The 20,534-nt window shown below is 33.0% G+C and overlaps 2 protein-coding genes and 1 non-coding gene across 3 annotated transcripts; 1 reads left to right on the forward strand and 2 right to left on the reverse strand.

The window, feature by feature from the left end:
* Window positions 1-3,814: 3,814 nt before the first annotated feature.
* On the forward strand, window positions 3,815-15,566 carry LOC124834249 (uncharacterized protein C57A10.07-like). Its single transcript, XM_088102658.1, has 3 exons — window positions 3,815-4,784; window positions 14,568-14,692; window positions 14,895-15,566. Exons 1-3 carry the CDS (start codon window positions 4,190-4,192, stop codon window positions 15,213-15,215), a joined length of 1,041 nt encoding a protein of 346 aa, XP_087958784.1. The 5' UTR covers window positions 3,815-4,189; the 3' UTR covers window positions 15,216-15,566.
* On the reverse strand, window positions 9,450-12,946 carry LOC148205084 (uncharacterized). Its single transcript, XM_088102668.1, has 2 exons — window positions 12,676-12,946; window positions 9,450-9,873 (listed from the first exon to the last, which is right to left on the reverse strand). Exons 1-2 carry the CDS (start codon window positions 12,944-12,946, stop codon window positions 9,653-9,655), a joined length of 492 nt encoding a protein of 163 aa, XP_087958794.1. The 3' UTR covers window positions 9,450-9,652.
* A 3,452-nt stretch (window positions 15,567-19,018) lies between the features above and the next one.
* On the reverse strand, window positions 19,019-19,103 carry LOC148205085 (small nucleolar RNA Z221/R21b). Its single transcript, XR_015783986.1, has one exon. It is a non-coding gene; the product is annotated as a small nucleolar RNA Z221/R21b (small nucleolar RNA).
* Between the last annotated feature and the right edge of the window lie 1,431 nt (window positions 19,104-20,534).

Genomic DNA, 20,534 nt, shown 5'->3' on the forward strand with positions numbered 1-20,534 from the left:
AATCTGCTACAAAAATGCACAAAACAGAAACGCAATAGAACCTGCAACGAAATTAGGGAAAACCAAATTGGGGAAAACGAAACTTAAAGTGCAGACTGGAATACAAAAACGTAAATGGATTGAAATGCAAATTTAGAAATGGAACCCAAAGTAATAAAACGAAACAGCAAGCAATGAGAGAAACGAAATTGGAATTGAAGCAATGTAGAGAAACAAAATTGAAAGCTAAAGAGAGAAAATATAAGTGCATAATTGAAATTACATTGAAATGTAAATGAAAACCTAAAACCCCAAAATGGGGGAGCTCTCCCTTTGCTGACCAAAGCTAGAAAACGTGAAAATGAGAGAGTTAGAGGTGTGTTTGGGGTCTACCCCCTCTTTAGCACACAACCGTAGGTCAGCCCACTAATGGGCCTCTACAAAAAATGACCCAAAAACGGCCTAAAAAGTCAAATGTGTCCAAAAACTACCTAAAAACGAAATTACATTTTAATTTAAATAAAAATGTTGATGTGACAAGTAAAGAATGTCGTGGCAACTCTCTTGATGTTCCAAAATAATATTCCACCTGTAATTAATAATGGAAATAATTAGCATCAGATAATTCAAATTAATTAAAATAAGAATTATTGGCCAAATTAAGCCCAAATATCAAAAGTGAGGAAATATTGGACAATTAAGCACAATTTCCTAATCAAATGTAGTACAAAAAGCTAAGTGAATAGTATAAAAATATTGATTCATCAGAGGCCATAAGGCATTGCTCTAGATTTTGACTTTAAACAAGTGATGCACTTGTAGCAATGTCTTTGGAAATCTCTTCTCGTGTGGGGCCAAAAGAATTTGTCTTTTAGCATGCTTAGGGTTTTGTTTACCCCAAAATGCCTCATTAACCCTCCCTCATGCATTTTTTTTACAAGGAGTTTTCTATGTGATCCTTGGGGTATACAAATGTCGCCTTCCTTGAAGACGTACCCATATCTCACATAAAATCCTCCTTGTGGTTTGTGCAGACATTCCTCATAAATAGTGGCAAACTCACTATCTTGAGCATACAATTCAGTTATGTTATCAAAACCAAGAATTTGAGCACCTAATGTGGCCAACAAATTGTTTCTTCTTGATAAAGCATCTGCCTTAATGTTAGAATTGTCTTTCTCGTATTTGATAACATAAGAGAATTGTTCAATGAACTCTAGCCATTTGACATGTCTCTGTTGCAACTTGTGTTGGCTCTTCAAGTATTTTAGTGATTCATGATCACTATGAATGATGAACTCCTTGGAAACAAGGTAATGTTTCCAAGTTTGAAGAGCCCTCACAAGAGCATAGAGTTCTTTATCATAGGTGGGATAATTACAAGTGGCCCCATGAAGTTTTTCGCTGAAATAAGCAATGAGGTGGCCTTCTTGTAATAATACAACACTTATAGTATCATCCAGAGATATCCCCTCTCAATGTACTTCTCACCCCACTCAAAATCACTATAGTAACAAGATGTGAATACCCTCACAATCTTACCAAAAGCAGAGAACACTCACAACTCTCTTTACACCTTGAAAGCAATACCAACTCTCAATGAGAACAATCACAGTTCTCTCCCCCTAGCACAACAGCATAGGAACACAATACTCAGATTGCAAATTCAAACATTGAAATTAATTGTCCAGGTACACTCTAATAGTGCAGAATGAATCAATACTGTTCAGCCCAATTTCTTGATAGAATCTTGATGTATAAACCTAATTTTTATCCTTGATTCTTGAAGATGGTTCTTGGACTCTCCTGTAATAAATACTTAATCAAAATGTTAGTTATGAAATTGATAGCTCAAAAGATTAGTTTGAAACAGCGAGCAAGACCATTATTTATAGGATTTTTGAATCCTGACGCAATTTAATTGATTACGAAATTAATGTAATCTGTTAAGTTTTTCCTTCTACTTTAACAGATTTGCCTCTATTTAGATTTAACAAATTATACAGCGCATGCAATCGATTAAACAATTCATACAAGCCAGCAATAAATTCATATGACCGTTAGAAACAATCCAAGCTTTAAATGAAATTGATTTTGACAAGAGAAACATATTTAACTTATTATGAAACTTATGTAATCGATTATCTTCAATATTTAAGCAAATTTTCAAATCAATTTCTATTCCAAATAGATTAATGCACTTATCAAACACATATTGGCATACCATCGTGCTTCAATTGATTATACAACTTATGTAATCGATTACTACACAGTTATTTGGCCATGTTAAGCATATAGTAATATATGGAGAAATCTAACAGATTATATACATTACTTAACCGATTATTTCTTACCAGAAATGAAACATTCAATCTATTTAACTCATGAATCATTTATCAATAATGATTTCATACATCAAGAACAAACACAATAAAGGTAAAGTAATTATTATGCCATTTGTTGTGTAAGAAACCATAAAATCATTCTTTTGTTCATCATAAAAAACATAGATATATAGGGTAGGTATAGCTCCCCCTATCAACACTTTTCAACCTTTTTCTCCCAATCTAAGCATGACACTAGATCAACTTTACTATCAAAATGTGGAAACTACTATGATCCAAAAACTATCATGCAAATTAAAATGATGTGAATTATCACTCATGATGTTGTGAAGAAGAAAGTTTTTCACAAAGATTTTCAAAATGTTCACAACTATGAATGATAAAGATTTTCCAAAAAGATTTTTCTTTTTGGTGGAGGATTTCTAGAAAGAAATTAATGATAAAAGTGTTCCAAGTAGCTCCCAAGAAAGAGAGGTGAGTCACAAGTGAACAAGTCTAGAACTCAGTCTTTCCTAGATAGAGTAGTTTGGGATTACTTTCATCAATGTTTTTTAAGTAAAAATCTTCAAAATAATTTTCCCTAATGGTGTTTGTAGAGTGTTCATAGAAACCAAAGAAAGATCTATCTACTTGAAAACAAAGGAACCACCGTATATATCACAAAGACCTAAAAATGAAACAAGAATTACAATAATCAAAATAAGGTAGAAAGAACAATAAAAACAATTCACTAAGCTAGGAAAATCCTATGTGAAAGTGTGAGTGACACTTGAAACCCCTTGACACACTTTCAGTTCTAATGTGCATGTACTATTACAATGTTTAGTCAAAGATATGCGACTGCACTAATGGTCTCTTGTACACACTTTTGTTTTTCACTTTTTCTTTTTACTTTTTTACTTTTTGTCTCTTTCTCTTTTGTTTTGTTTTCAACAAACATAAATACCACAAATTAAATTTGTAAAACTCTTAAAGACAATAACCTAAATAAATAAGAGTTTAGTTTTATAGATGGTTTTAACTCTTTTTGAATTTGATTAACCATACTTACTGTGATTGAAGCCTTGACTAGACTCCAACTTCTTGTTACAACTCACAAAACGTGTAATCTTTCCAATATAAATATAACTACTAAAATTTACGTATTCACATTTTTTTAATACCATTACATGAAAAAAGATCTTCTCAATTTTGCAACTAATACAAAGCAGACCTAGAAATTTAAACCAACGATCAGGCATGTAGAGTTCTTGAGTCATATTGTACAATTTAACATCAATTCATATAATTAATACAAGTATGGGAAGTCACAAATTGTGGCTAAAGTGATGATCCTACATCAATAGGGTTCGGTATGACTTAAGTACGAAAAAGTAACTTTAGCAAAAAATGGGTCCAATTCTTTTTTCATTTCCAGCGTACTATTAATACGTTAAAAATTAAATTGAATTTTTATTTTTGTTAAGAATTAAATTCACCACTTGGATGAAAGTGTTCATTCCCCTGATAAAATAGCGATTTCCAAACAGACAAGGACAGATCCTCCGAAGTTGGATCCCTTTTGATCCTCTGCATTGCTCCACATCGCAACTTCTTCCACGCACACTGCTGCAACAACAATTCTCAGCAATTTCACTCAACCAAACCAAAACTTTCACTTCTCCATTATCATGAGCATTCTCTCTTATTCTAACTCAGGTCCTTCAATTTAATTCTCTGTGTGAATCGTTAGAGCCTTCAAACGCCATATTTTCGCCACTCACTGCTCCGTGTGAACTCCTTCATCGCTTGTGTTTCCACTGCGGTCCAATGATTCCGTTGCTTAGCTTCACTCTTTTTCCCAAATAATAGAAAACCCCATTACAATGAACAGTTACCCTTTTGGATCTCAGGCTTCCAAGTCCTTTCTCGCATACCCAAGAAGCGATTTTGACTTAGAATCGGGAACTGCCATAAAACGAACCCGAAAGCCCAAAAGTTCCCCCTTTCACCCCATCAGAATGATAAAGTCATTTGGGAATCGATTGCACCACTACCTTAAGCTTCACCCTCTAAAGGGTCTCTTCTTAGCTTTGTCCTTTGTGTTCATACTTGTCATGATTTTCTCCTTTTATGGAACCCCATATAAGGTGCAAAGTGGCTACGTAAAAGCTGAAATGAGTTCTGATGATTTCCCTTTCTCCAAGCTTCAAAACCTTGTGATGGTTGCTGGGCATTCTGTTTACACTAGTAGTAGTTGTGGCAAAATTGACAAAGAGGATTCTTGGTTTTTAGAGTCTTATCAGAAGAATCCTGGCCAAGCTTCCACTTTTGTGACACACATTCTTCAAGGGATTGAAATTGCGGCAAAGGATGACTCTGCTTTGCTCCTGTTCAGCGGTGGAGAGACTCGTAGAGAAGCGGGACCTCGCAGCGAGGCCCAGAGTTACTGGGCTGTTGCGGATTCAAAAGGGTGGTTTGGTGAGTTATGGAACTTGCATTGTAGCATATTTTGTCTGACTGGTGAAACTAAATGCCTGCTTAATGTTTATTGTTAGGGATTACAGGTTAGGAACCATTATTAAAGGAGAAGGAATAGAATAGAATTCCCTGATTGTACTGTTTATCTTTGTCATGTGTTTGACACTGCTGCTTTGGGTTTGTAGTTTGTTGCTCCCAGGAAGATCAGACACTATGTGCGAGATATGAATGTCCAAAAACAAAATATAAATTGACATAATAAGAGATAATTGAAGATGGTCGATTAAGTAGGGAATTAAGCTGGTCTTTGGTTGCACTTATGCTACCCATGTATGTGAAAAAGAACATGTGAATTGGTACATTGAATTTGTGATTTTCTTTATTTATAGTCATATTTTCTCATTAGCAACAAGATCATATCCCTTGGGAAGTGCTATAATTTTAAGACAATATCATATTAATTTAGTAGAATTATTTTTCAAATTTCCATGTTATAGAATATTTCCTCTAGTGTTTACTAGTCATTTGACAGTTTGGCCTATCCAAGAGATTATGCTAAGAACTTTCTTATCGGGATAAGATTGCATCAAGATTCAGTCATAAATCTTTGCTTGTTAGATCTAGTCTTACATATGCTTTTCAAGGACATAAAAAATATTATCCATCCCTAACTTTATGTTTTGTTTTTTTGGGATGACAGTCTTTATTGAGGGATAGGGAAATAGTTAACATTAGGCTTAAACTTTGGACACACACTTTGGAAACAAAGGGTTTTAGCTTACTAGGCATACACTAAAGTCTATGCATTTTAACTTTAGCAAGAGAGAAGGAATCTGACTTGGAAGTCAAACCAGAAGATATTGTACAATAAGTTCATAAGTTTAACTATAACTTATTTGGTTGATCAGTTGGTGAGTTAGTGTAAATACACTAGCATTGAGTTTGAATCCTTCCTAAGAATCAAATAAAAAAAATATCTAGGATTAATATTACAAAAATGATAGAGAAATTAATGATATGTTACACTAAGATACTAGCAAGAGGACCATAATAGAGAAAAATTTAGAGAGGTATTTGTGATTGTAGAGTATCTACCAAAGTTGAATGTGAGTTTTACATTTAGTCCGTCAAGCTATATTAAATGGCAGTGAATGTTGCGCTTTAAAGGGGTGACATGAAAGAAAGGAAGGAGTCATGATGGATGTGAGGCCACTCAAGAAATGACAAGAAACAAAATTATTATATACAAGAAGAGATTTGTATAATATTGATTGAGAAAAAAATGATAAATATCCAAAAAATTGGTTTGGACACATGCAATGAAGGCCAATAGATGGCCAACAATTAAAATGGTAGATTGTATATTCAGTTTTTGTGAAAAGGAAAGAAAGACCAAAAGAGACTTCTGAGGAAGTTGTTAAGGTTTTTAACAATGTTCCATGATGTCATATGATTCATCTAACATACAATCATGTGTCTGAATCATGTTTACAATTATGAGTGTATACTCTTGTACTCGATCATATGAGTAAGGGGGATGCAATGAGGTGACGTCATGACAGATCGGGAGAAGAGCAGATGTAGTTGGATCACATGGTTGCCTTTAAAATCAGAGGATCATGTACTGTGTCAATCCATTTGTTTGCTAAAAAACCTGACCCGAAAAAGAAGCCAAACTCTTCTCTTTTCCCCTAGGGTTCCCATTTGCAAACCAAACAAAATCAAAGAACTCTCAGCCACACATGCTCTGATTATCGACAGCACAACCATCATTGTCATCCTTGTCAACCATTGCAACATTGACACTGTTGTCACTGATGCTGGCTTCACCACCATCGGCCATCACAAGACTTATTGGTAGTTGCCTTTATTTCAATTGTGTTTTGTTCTGTGTTTCTTCTTAATGCTTTCTTCAATTCTTGCTACCATTTTGGAGAGTGTTTTGTCCTCTTCAGAATTTGAAGAAAAAAATGGCATCATTGAAGGTGGTTTAGGTCATGCTGCTAAAAGAGGAAGTGGTATCAGAGCAAAGACTGATCCTACATGGACTCATTGGGTTTGAATTGATGGGAAAACAAGAAATGTGAAGTGTAAATACTGTGATAAAGTATTGACAAGAGAATTTATTGATTGAAACTTCAATTAGCATGAACTTCAAAGGATGTTGGAGCTTGTATAACCATTCCTGAAGATTCATGAAGATGTTAAAAAATTAATGTTGGATTTTGTTTATTAGTTGCAGCAAAATTTGATTAAAAAGTCAAAATACAAAGGATTTGAAAGGGGTAGTAGAATAGGCGATTCAGAGGATGCTGGACAAAAGCTAAAGCAAGCAGAATAGGGTCATGACTCATCAAGTATTCTCATGAAAGTGGAAGTGATCAATCAAATTGCTATCATTGCCATTTTCAAGAAAAGTGAGAGGATGCACGTCAAGAAATTGCCTTATTTTCTTACAACAATGCTTTACTATTTAATTTATCAAGGAGTAAAGTGTTAAAGAAGATGCTCGAGTTGGTTGCCAAACATGGTACTGGATGTAGGCCACAATCATACCATGAAATTAGGGTGAAATATTTGAAGTAACAACTTTGGACAGAACATAAACTGTTTTGCAAGAAAAAATGGGTGCTCTATAATGACAGATGGATGGACTAATAAGAGGAGGACTATATAAAAGAAATTCTTTTTCAAGATAATGTGATGTCATTGAGGAGGTTGGGGAAGAGAATGTGATCGAAGTTATAACTGATAATGCAATAATTACAAGTTAATTTGAGACTTGTTGACACAAAAGAGAAAGAAGTTATATTGAACACCTTGTGAGCTCATTGCATGAATTTAATGTTGGAAGATTTTGAGAAGAAAATGCCACTCCGTCAAGACACAACACAAGTGGTAAAAAAATCATAACCCACATCTATTCAAGAACTACTCTTATTTGCTTATTGCAAAAATTTACTAAAGGAACGGATTTGATAAGACTAGCTAATACTCATTTTGACACTTTTTATTTGACTTTGAGATGCTTGATTGAAAATAAGTGATTAATATTAGGATGTTCACATCCAAGAAAAGGCAATCTAGTCATGTTGTAAATACTATAGATGGAAATCTGGTCGCAATTTTGATATTTATTTTGAATTGCATGAGGGGTGCATTTTCCTTAATTAAGGTGTTGCGCATGGTTGGGGACTAATGAATGAACAAGAAAAATCAATGAAGTAAAAATCCATGTGTTATATGCATGAAATATTTTTTGAGCTTCTTAAGTGCTTTTATGAAAGATTGTCATGGGATTCATTTATGAAGAAATGGATATGCTAAAATGGTGATACAAAGTCCCTTCAATGGAGTTAGTAAAAGGTAATAATACCTTTCACTTGTTTGATTTTATACTTTTCTTTTAATTATAGACTTTGTTTGGAGATTAATTTATTTATTTTTATCTTTCATAGCCACACTCCCCTTTGCGAAATCATTAATCAAAGATAGGACAGCGAATTGCATGTGCCATTGCATGTTGCAGGCTATATTATCTTAATCTCAAGTTGCACTATAATCCTGAATTTGAAATTGATTATGAAGTGAACCAATTAATATATGATTTATCATCGATAGGATGGTATGAAATGAGATAAGTAAGACTGATCCTTATATTGAAAGTTTCAAGAGCAATTTTAGATTTTTTTATTTTGGTAGTCTAATGGCTCAATTTGCATTTAAAACCAAAACTCCAGTACAATAGTGGGGAATCATATGGTGTTGAACATATAGAATTACAAAGGTTTTCTAGCTTGTAGTTCATTTGATGTGAGTGTAATTGGAGTGCTTTTGAAAGGGTAAGAATTCAAAGTTATGAAATTGATTTTATAATTATTTATCTATACTATCTAGTAGTCTAGTGTAATGTGTTAATTAATTTTATAACTATTTTAGTCCACACCAAGAAAGAAATTGTTTACAACAAAACATCAAGATTGAACAAGAAGATCATACCTGACTACTAACATTGATGTTAGAAAAACAAATGACTAAAACATTGATGATCTTGCTTCTGATGAAAAATGGACTCCAAATTGGAGGAACCTCCGAATCATCCATAGGTGTAGCAACACCAACTTTACTAACATCTTCATTTTCTCCAACTTCAACTAAGTGTCTTCATCTAAAGCATCCAAAGTTGAATTTGCTTCATTTTCCTCCATAGTCCATCCATCATCAAAAGCAAGATCATCGATGTTATAGTCCTTTGTTTTCTTAACATCCTTCTTCAATCTTGAATAAGCCATCACAAACACCACATTATTCATAGTCTTTTTCTGTAAATGATTTCTTTTCTTGGTGTGGACCTAAATAATTATAAAAGTAACTAACATATACTAGCCTCTAAAAACTAATTATAAGATCAATTTCATAAATTTAATTCTTACCCTCTCAAAAGAAATCCAATTATGATCACAACTGAATGAACTACAAGTCAAGCTCAATACTCTAATTGCAAATCTTCATAATTTTGGATAATCCATTGTGATGGAATTTGGTTTTTGAGTGCATGTTGAGCTATCGAACTACAAAAAAATCCAATTTTGCTCTTAAAACTTTCGATTTGAGCATCAATCTTACTGATCTCATAAATGTTTCCCACCAACCTATCCAAACAATCATGCATTCCACGTTGCACCTCATAGTCAACTTTAAATTTAGTATCATAGTGCAACATGGGATTAAGGTCATAGCCTGCAGCATGCAATGGCCTATATAATTGGTTGCCCCATCTTTGGTCAATGATTTCCTAAAGGGGAGTGTAGCTAAGTAAGATAAAAGTAAATTAATCTCCAATATAAGTGTAAGATAATTAGTTATTATTACCTTTTTCTAACTCCACTGAAAAGACTTTGTATCTTCTCTTTAGCAATATCCATTTCTTCATAAATAAATCCCATGGCTGCTTTCACATTGGAATCTGCCATGCACAACACCTTAATGAGGGGAAGAACACCCATCATGCAATTCAAAATATTTTTCCAAAATCTCTTATCCAATATCAAATTTTCCACAAACCCTCCATCTCTAGTCTTCTTGAATTTAGGAGAGAGAATATATTATTTTCTATTATATGTCTCCTTACATGCATTGGATATATATACAAGAGCTCATTGATTGAGCAGCCTATTCTACGGAACAAATCCCTAAAATTGTGGGATCGTTATTCTAATAATAATAGCAAGATACAGGGAATATAACAAATTAAATACATGGAAATAATATTTAAAGTTTCCTAAAATATATTTTGACACTCCCCCTCAAGCTGGTGAATAAGTGTTTTCCATTCCCATCTTGGATATAATTCTTTCAAAATTACTGCTGCTCAATCCTTTGGTGAGTATGTCTGCAAGTTGACCTTGAGTGGACACATATAGGGTGCAAATCAAGCCACTGTCAAGCTTTTCTTTGATAAAATGTCTATCCACCTCAATATGTTTGGTTCTATCATGTTGTACTGAGTTGTGTGCTATACTTATTGCAGATTTATTATCACAATATAACCTCATTGGTTCATCCCACTTTATCCTTAAGTCTTCCAATATAATCTTTAGCCAAAAAGTTCACATATTCCTTGGGTCATTGCTCAAAATTCTGCTTCAACACTAGATCTAGCTACCACACTTTGTTTTTTGCTCTTCCAAGTTACTAGGTTTCCACCAAGAAAGGTACAATATCCAGTAGTTGACCTTCTATCCACAGCTGAACCTGCATAATCAGCATCTGTATATGCCTCAAGACTGGCATTCTTATTTTTTTTTAACAAAATTCCTCTTCCCGGAGTCCCTTTTAAATATTGGACAATTCTAAGTATAGCTTGTAAATGTGCTTCCTTTGGTTGGTGCATAAATTGGCTAACTAAGCTCACAGCAAAGGCAATATCTGGCCTAGTGTGAGATAGGTAAATGAGCTTCCCACAAGTCTTTGATACATTTATTTATCCACATAAACATCCTCCTCTGCACTTCCCAACTTTATATTTGGATCAACAGGTGTACTTGCTGGTTTGCAGGTTGTTTTACCAGTCTCCTGTAGCAAATCAATGATATACTTTTGTTGGGATATGAAGATTCCTTTCTTGGAATGGGCTACTTCAATTCCCAAAAAATATTTTAGCTTCCCTAAAGTCTTGATTTCGAATTCCTTGGCAAAGCATTGGCTCAACCTTTGTTGTTCCTTTTTATCATTCCCAGTAATAATTATATCATCCACATAAACCAATAGTATTGTCACTCCCCTTGAATCAGAATGTTTGATGAATAAAGTGTGGTCCCCTTGGCTTTGTTTGTATTTAAGACTTGTCATAACTTTGGTGAATCTCCCAAACCATGCTCTAGGTGACTGTTTCAACCCGTATAGCGCCTTTTTTAATTTGAAAACTGTGTTGGCCTCAATTTGTCCTGGATAACCGGGTGGTATTTCCATGTATATTTCTTCTTCAAGATCCCCATGTAGGAATGCATTTTTTACATCAAATTGATGCAGTTCCCAATTGTAGTTTGTTGCCAACGACAAAATTACTCTAAGTGTGTTCATTTTGGCAACTGGTGCAAAAGTCTCTAGGTAATCCACTCCATATGTTTTGGTGAATCCCTTGGCTACCAACCTTGCCTTATACCTCTTAATAGTCCCATCAGCCTTGTACTTCACTGTATAAACCCACTTGCACCCAATAGCCCTTTTTCCAGGTGGTAGGGAGACTAGCTGCCAAGTATTGTTTTTCTCCAACGCCTCCATTTCCAAGTCCATGGCTTGTTTCCATTTTTTGCCAATTAATGCCTCAGATACAGAAGAAGGTGTAGTTGTGGTGTTTAGGCTTGTGAGAAAGGTTTTATGGGTAGGTGAGAATTTTTCAATGGATAGATAATTTGTCAAGGGGTAAGGTTGTTGTTTGGTGCATGTTCTGGTTCCTTTTCTAAGAGCAATTGGGAGGTCTAAATTATGATCTATCTGTTCAATTGGTTTTTCAGAAGGAAATTCATCACAAGCAGTAGAGATAGAATTTATAGGATCAAAAGGAATTACCTCAGGTAATGTTGTAGGGTTGGATTCTTGAACATGAGTAGATCTTGGAATGGCCTTTTCTCTTTGTGTGTACACCAAATTTTTCCCAAATTTTGTATTATCATGAGGTTTAGTTGTTGGTCCTACAGATTGAGGTATTTGATTCACCTCTACTTGTTCCTCTTCAGCTTCAACCTCACATATAGTGGTCATATCCTTTTGAGTTTTTGTTTCTGGTCCAAAAGACAGATTTGGTAACATCAAAGGTTCATCTTCCTCTCTTAAAGTCTCCCCTGAAGATGAGATTGGTCAAAGTAGCTTACTCGTTCATTGAAAGTAACATCTATTAAAAGTGGATTTTAAGCCTAACTCAATCCCACAAAACTAGCTTGTAAGGTGAGGATTGCACCTCACTTATATATTATAAATTGGCCTTATCTCTAGTCGATGTGGAACTTCCAACACACCTCCTTCACGCCGAGGTATAGACATCTCGTGTGTGATAGTAGAAATTAATGGGTGGTCCAATAGCGGCCCGGCAACGGGTGGAAACAGAAATGTCCACTTAGAACTCGCTAGGATAGGCTCTAACCATGGCTCTGATACCATCTTGAATTTAGGAGAGAGAATATATTATTTTCTATTATATGTCTCCTTACATGCATTGGATATATATACAAGAGCTCATTGAATGAGCAGCCTATTCTACGGAACAAATCCCTAAAATTGTGGGACTGTAATTCTAATAATAATAGCAAGATACAGGGAATATAACAAATTAAATACATGGAAATAATATTTAAAGTTTCCTAAAATATATTTTGACAAGTCTTTATCAATTGACTAGATTTCCACCCCTTTGATGTGAACATCTTAATAAGTGACCTTTTATTTTCATTCAAGCATCCCAAAGTCAAAAAGGAAGTGGCAAAACGAGTATTGACAGGGCTTATGAAATCTGCCCCTTTTATAAATTTGTGCAACAAGGAAATAAGACTTGATCCTGAATAGATGTAGATTGTGATTTTCTTACCACTGGCTATTGTTTCATGATGGAGTGGTATTTTCTTTTCAAAATCTTCCAACATTAAAATCCATGCAGTGGGGTGCATAAGGTGTCCAATATAACTTTTGTCACTTTTGCATTAACAATTCTCCAGCTGTCTTGTAATTTGTTGCATTGTCAGTTACAATTTGGATCACATTTTTTTTTCCAAACCCCCTCAACAACATCTTATAAACTTTTTCAGTTGTCTTGCATATGTCAGAAGCATCAATAGACTTAAAAAAGACAGTCCCCCTTGACTATTAACCAGAAAATTGAGTATAGTCCATCTCCTCTTATCAATCCATTCATCTATCATTGTTGTGCATCTATATTTCATCCAAAATAGTTTATGTTCTTCCAAGATCAGATTGGCCTTTTGAACCTGTTGCTTCAAATATTTCACCTTAATCTTATGGTATGATGGTGGCTTAAATTCGAGACCATGTTTGGCAACCAACTCAAGCATCCTCTTGAACTCTTTGCTCTTTGCTACATTAAATGGAATAGCATTGTTGTAGAAAAATAGAGCAATTTCTTGACATGCATCCTCCCTCTCACTTCTCTTTAAAATGGAATTGATAGTAGTTTGAGTGTCCCTTTTCTTGAAAATACTTGACAGTCACCTCGCTCTCTTCTTGACTCAGTCTTTTTCTAGCATTTTCTGAATCACCCGTACTACTATCCCATTCAAATTTTCTAGATATTGAATGCAAGGGTAGCAGCGTAGGCAGTGAGGACAGAGTGCTGAAGACAGTGAGGGTGGTAATCACAGGGGACCATGGTGAAACTTGTGCTCATGTGTCTTCCCCGCTGGTTGTGATCTGTGAAACACAATCCTAACAGAAAAAGGTAAGAGCGTTGGGCTTTTTGGGTTGGGCCAGGTCAGTTTTAATAAAAAATGGATCACCAAACCCTAACATCACAACACCAAGAAGATTGACGCAGCGCACCATCCTCCAATCCAGTGAGCAACCTTGGATAGTTTTTGTTTGTATTGGACAATTATGAATTTATCGTTTATTATGAGTGATTTTATAAATTTTGAACCTATTTCAGTTGTTATGTATTGGATCTCACTATTTATGACTTTTTATAAGTTGTTATTTTTCTTGTCTATATTATTTTTAATGCATGCACAGGTTTATGAATAAAGTTTTTTCATATACTACAACTTTTACGAGTTGAGCAATTTGATCTGAATAAATAGAAATAGTGCATGAATTAGGCTTGTAGATTTTAAAATCCAGTGATTTGAATTTATGGAAAGCAACTTCAATATTCCAAATATTTGATTTTAATGTTGTGTTTTGGATGAACTCATTCTATTTGAGTCCAACTTCTGTGATTTGAAAGCATAAAAAATCATAGGGAATGTTTATTTCAATAGGAAAAGAAAGGAAGTGCAGTAAGGAACATTCTTATTGTAAAAAATGTTTTCTTGGCCTTGTTAATGATTTAGGAAGAGATACAAAACTAAAGTTTCAACGGCTTTTCTTCTGATTAATGGTTTACGCCATGGACCTACTAATGAATATAAAGTTGGCTCGATGAATTTCTGCTGCATAACAGTTTTATCAGGCTGCTGTTGATATGAATTTCACTATCTTTCAGCTTTAGTTTATATGCATATGCTTTCCAAATTAATTTTTATCAGAAATGATGTCATACTTTTGGGTCTTTTGTAGGTAAAGAAGAAAGTGTGAAATGGAGAGCACTTACAGAGGAGCATGCTCGTGACAGCTTTGAAAATCTTCTATTTAGTGTCTGTCGATTCCGGGAGCTTACTGGCTCCTATCCCCAAAATATAACTGTATGTAAGCCTTTCTTATGTGAAATGAAGAATTCTATTCTTTTATTGCATTGCAAGCTTTTACGGGTTAGATTCATTAGTTCCTTCTAAATGCTGATTTAATTTATCGAATATGTTATCCCTCCATTCTTTTCTATGTCTATAAAGGAACCAAAATATATAACAAAATGTTTCAATCTGATTTGTTGAATCTGGAAATCAGGTTGTAAGTTATGATTTCAAGGAAAAAAGATTTGCACATCTACATCGATCTGCTATTGGGTTTCCAGAGTCAAGGTTCTTCTATGCTGGTACTCCTGCTACATCAAATTCAAAAACAGCTGCTCTAAGAGGTGAGGAATTGGTTAGAACTCAGTTCCAGAAAGACCCATATGGCTGTCGAGGTTCACTTTATCACAAGAAACTAAAGCGTGACCCTTTTCATCGTTCAATTCCTTATCCCCATGGGTGCCCTGAAATTGAAGGTTTATTCAAATATTGTGGACCAAATCCTTATTCTGATGCACTTCCATGGACACAGTAAACATGACACAGTCAACTTATACAACTGTATACTAACAAGTACAGATACTAGACACAAATTACTTTTGATTCCATATTTGACTAAATTGTTGATAGATAATGAGAAGATTAAATTTTGTTGCTGAGAGATAATGACAGATTGTGTAGATCAAAGTGTTGCATGTTTGTGTGAGGAGGTTTGTTGAAGTTATCAGTTACTCAAGACGGTTCAAAAACATATGTCCAGGTTTCATGTTCTGCAGTTTGATATGTTGCAATGTACATATCGAGGGAAATTTTGCTTAGCTTTTTGTATTTTATTACTTATGAACCCTCTATAATTGAATATGGTATAAGTGAACCTTTGTTTGGATGAGGATGGGTGGAAAGGGAAGGAAAGGATGGAAAAAAAGAGTGGAAAGGGAGGTTACTTTTAGGTAAGGAAAGTGGAATATAAATGACTATAAGTGGGTGGAAAGATTGTAGATGTGATTTATGAGTGAAAAGAAAAAGAATTAAATTGTTTAATTTAATAATTTACTAAAATGTCTTTGCATTTATTTTATTAAAATTGGTTTAAAATAATTAAGTAAAACGTGTGTATAATAAACTCAAAAAAAGTTAGAACTTTATTTATGAAAGCAATAATACATAATTTTCAAAATTTATTTTACTCAAAAAAATTGAATAAGATAAAGACCTAGACAATGACGTTTTAGAAGTAAGAGTGGGTTAAATCGGTTATTTTAATACTCAAATTTTTAATATAAATAGTTTGTTATGAATGAGTTTTATTATTTTAAAATAAATCATTTTTCTAAAAGTCATTTTTTTAAAGTTTATTTACTTCTTTGTAACATTTTTTTCTCTATGTTCATTTGATTGAGGAACTGAGATAGTAGGATTGCTCTTTGCGACGAGTTTTTTTGTTTGCGTAAGTTGGTTTTCAACCCCTTTTCCTTGTCTTTTCTATTTCATCTGGTTGCATGTGTGGTTTTTCTTGCTTGCATATATTCTTGTGTTGTATTTCTTCAATCTCTGTTTATCAATGTCTTTGTTGGCATGGTCATGTTGTTTTGATGTTTTCTCTAGGTGTAAAAAAGGAATAATTTGCAAGTTAAGAGACATCTTGGCTCTTTAGGATTTGTTAAGCAACTTTGTCAAATAAGGAAAATTAGTCTTTAATTCTCTTGTGGTGTTTTTGCTAAATTGATGAGTGCATATTAATGGTTGATTTTATGTTGATAATGAACTATATTTGTTTTGATGCATTTAATTTGTGGTGAATATGACTATTTTCGTTTTGGTTTACATAGCTGAATTATTTGTTCACAAATTTGTTTGCTTGTACTTGGGTTTGTGTGATTGAGAGAACTTAAGAATTTGAGCAATTGAGTAAATTGGTAAGAGTGTTAGTGTGTAAAAACAGTTTTGAACCAACTCACTAAGAGATATCAAACTAATGTTAAGCGCTAGTTTGTGTTATAGGCTTGGGACATCCAAGGCACTGAGCGAGCGACCAACTGTATCGTCGAGTGCCACTTTTTGCTAATAGTTTGGCATTAAGCAATGCTAGGATGTCGTTGAGCGCCATATTTGCAATACAAGTTCAGAGCAATTTAGTTTAAGGGCGTTGAACGCAATATTTTGCGAGAAAGATAGTGTTGAGAGTCACTTTTCACAAAAGGTTGAGCATTGTGCACCATCTTTGATCGCCAATTTGTAAATTAGATTTGTTTTTCTTTTTTGGTGGTTTGAAATAGATATGTGATGAAATTGATGTATGTTTATAACATCGTTTATTATTATTTGTGGTGACAATTATAGTTGTGGATAAGTATGGTGATGGTATTGAGAAAATTTCAAGAAATCTTGTAATAATGATCTTAGTGTATGAATTCACATTTGATGGGTCAATAAGGATGTATTTTGATAGTCTATCAACCATTTAACTCAGAGATGATAGGTGGAAAAGAGAATGATAGGAGATCCTCGAACTATTTTGGTCTTAGACAAGATTTAATGATCTTAAGTAGGGATGGCAAAAAAATTCGTGTCCACGGATATACGCAGATAAAATCTGCGATGGATAATTGATACCCGCGAATATTTACTACCTACAACCTGTGGGTAACGGATATTTTAATACCTGCTTATAAACGGATCGGGTGCAGGTAGTATACTATCCGTACCCATAGATACCCGCTACCCGCAAAAAATAAAAATAAAAATTTAATTTATATTTTATTAAGTTAAATTTAATTAAAATTAACATTAATTTATATTTTATAAGATTAAATTTAATTAAAATTAAATTTATATTTATTTTAATTTAATATATATTATATTTTATATATTTTTTGTAATTCTATTTAAATTTTATTTTAATAATTTATTAAAATATATTTTTTTTAAAATATTTGCAGGTATTCACGAATATCTACGGGTATCCGTGAGTTTTAAAATATCCACGGATATTTTTTAAACGGATATCTGTGTAGATAACGAAACCGGGTGGATTTTTTTTTGTCGGGTCGAGTTGCGGGTAGGCAATATCCGCCCGACCCGTTATGATCCCTAATCTTAAGTACTCTTAATGCACTCTAAAAATATCAAATTTAATTGTTCTATATTTTATAGTTATTTACTTTTAAAATTAATTATATTATATATATATATATATATATATATATATATATATATATTCAACCATCTATTTTATTTTATTCATTTTATAATGTTATAATTTTTTTACAGTGGTAAGCCATTAAAAATAGGATATTACTATAATGTAATTTTAAATTGTGACAATAATTTTAAATCATAAAATTCTAAATTTAAATTTATGAAATTTGCACAAAGTTTATGCATATTAGTGTACGAAATTTTCACAAGAATTTTATGCCACTTAAATATCAAATTGTGGATACGAAATGTGGATTGTTGTTATATTAATTTAATTTTAAATTGAGATTTTAGATGCATGAAATTTTTAGAAGAAATTTATGTATATTGATCCGTTATGCCAAGATTATTTTTATGTAATTTTAAATTGTAAGATTAGATAATTTTAAATCATGAAATTGCAAATTTGATGTATGAAAAATATTAATATATCATATCCATTCACTTAATTTCAAATATTCTTAAATTTAGTTGGCAGACAATTCAATTTAGTAAGTTTGTCAGCGACTTTGTTTATAAGTGAGAAAACCGGTTTATTTAAAGTTTTGATCAGAAAAAATCATTAAATTAGCCTTAGAAATCATTAAATTTCAAAATCTAATTTAAGTTTAATTTTAAACAAAACAAACGGAGTTAGAAGTATTGTCATCATGAAATTTAAGACAGAATTATTAAACATGTGGAAGGGAGAAAGAAAGTAATTAAGAAGAAGCCATGCATGTTACAAAGAAAAATAGTTGTTCTATTTTTAGAGAGATAAAACAGAATTTCAAACCCAGATTTTGAATGGTTAAGATGAAATCAGTTCAAAGGTTAAGATGAAATCAGTTCAAAGATTTTACTGTAAATCATTAAATTTCAAACCCAGATTTTAGATGCATTTCTAGAAAACGATGATAGAGTAAAATAGAAACCCTAAATAATGAATTAAGAATGAACAGGGAACCATCAGAAACCAAATTGTATCCCCAATAGCTATAAATGCTGTACGGTCCGCATCATGGCTAGGTTAAGAAACCCCATCACACGGTTCCCTTATCCAATTTGAATACAAATCAAACAATTAGACACACAAAAATGCAAAAACCAAAAACATGAATTTGAAAGAATAACCAAATTTAGTGGTCTTTAGAGAAAAAAGGGCTCAGATGGAATGGGTTGAGAAACTTATCAGCACTGAATAATCAGAGTGGTGCATGACTTTCTCTAGAACTCATCACAGCCCGAAAATTTCAGTCCTCCGTTTAAATAATCCGAAACAGCATAAGAAACAAATGCACAGAAATCAGAAAACAAAGAAACTGAGAAAACAAAGAAACTGAGAAATATGTGTGAAAAGAAATCGATGGGAGAACAGGGTTGCGAGGTCGCTTTTATAAGAGAGAACACACAAACCCTAATTCAGTATTTGAAATCTATTGGTTTTTTAACAAATGGACCCGTCAACGTGCCCTTCTTGGGTTTTTTTCTTTGTACATCCACAAAACTACAATTTGCACTCCCTAACGTTTGAAATGACCCTTCTGCTCTTCATAAATTTATTTTCGTTGTGTCTTCTCCTTTTCTGAGTTCGTTTGCTTTTGGGTGTGTTTTTTACACCATTGCGACTTTGTTGTTCATTGCTACAAGCTCAGGGATTCAGGTAAGTTTTGTAGTGATTTAAAGTTCGTTAGCTTTAGGTGGGTGTAAAAGGTATTAATGGGCAGCATTAATGGAGTTTTTTTAAGGCTAAAAATATTGTTTTGTTCTAATTTTATAAAAAATTCAATTAGATTTCTAATTTTTATTTGGTTTAATTTAGTTTTTTAATTTTTAAAAATAATTTAATTAGATCATTTCCGTTAGACTAATACTAGCTTCCGTTAGAATTTATATATCAAATCATTACACTTAGAAAATAAAATTAATTTGAATATTTAAGTTTGGTGGAGTGACTTGATAAAGTAAATGGACAATGAGGAAAGAAGATGTGTGTATTATTAGGTTATGAAATAGGTGATAATACAAACAATATAAAAAAGACTTAGAAGCAACTACTATTGATAATAATAAAATGTGAGTGTCATTTTAAGTTTTGAGGAAGTGAGTATAAGGTAGGGAATGATGGATTGTAAAATTGTTTTGTGCCTCTCATAGTCACGACTTGATAAATACATTAGTATATTATCTATATGTTGGTAACTTCACACATAATGAGAAGTTGATACTTGCTCATATGACAGATAATTTAGTCAAACCTAGAAATATTCCATTAACAATTGAAGGAACATAATAAAAAAATGTGACAACTATAAAACAAGTACATAATGCAAGGTATACATATTGTAAAATGAATTGAGGTCAGATAACTGAAATGTCATAACTAATTATGTTACTTGAGCGAGACATGGATATTCGTTTGTGTAGGTTTAATGAGAGTATAAATGTGGTGACAGATATATTTGGACATACCCTGATGTAGTGAAATTATTGAATTCTTTTAACATGGTATTGATTGATAAATAACACACAAAATTAACAAGTTTAGGATAACCTTTACTTAAGATTGTTAGTGTAACCTCTACTGAAATGACTTTGTTAAATTATATTAATATTTAAGATTGGTTCATGTAATTTAAAGTATAACTTTGATGTACAGATTCTAATGTGATGATTA

This window comes from Vigna umbellata, chromosome 1 (assembly GCF_029865625.1).
Source record: "Vigna umbellata cultivar VRB3 chromosome 1, Vumbellata_1.0, whole genome shotgun sequence".
NCBI lineage: Eukaryota > Viridiplantae > Streptophyta > Magnoliopsida > Fabales > Fabaceae > Vigna > Vigna umbellata.

Bases quoted from the DNA above. Each gene is read 5' to 3' on its own strand.
- LOC148205084 (XM_088102668.1), bottom strand. From the start codon at position 12,946: ATGCACCCCACTGCATGGATTTTAATGTTGGAAGATTTTGAAAAGAAA. The intron at 9,874-12,675 runs AATTGATAAAGA...TTCTCTCTCCTA, and splicing joins AAAGGGGTGGAAATCTAGTC to AATTCAAGAAGACTAGAGAT.
- LOC124834249 (XM_088102658.1), top strand. From the start codon at position 4,190: ATGAACAGTTACCCTTTTGGATCTCAGGCTTCCAAGTCCTTTCTCGCA. The intron at 4,785-14,567 runs GTGAGTTATGGA...GGTCTTTTGTAG, and splicing joins GGATTCAAAAGGGTGGTTTG to GTAAAGAAGAAAGTGTGAAA. The intron at 14,693-14,894 runs GTATGTAAGCCT...TCTGGAAATCAG, and splicing joins CCTATCCCCAAAATATAACT to GTTGTAAGTTATGATTTCAA.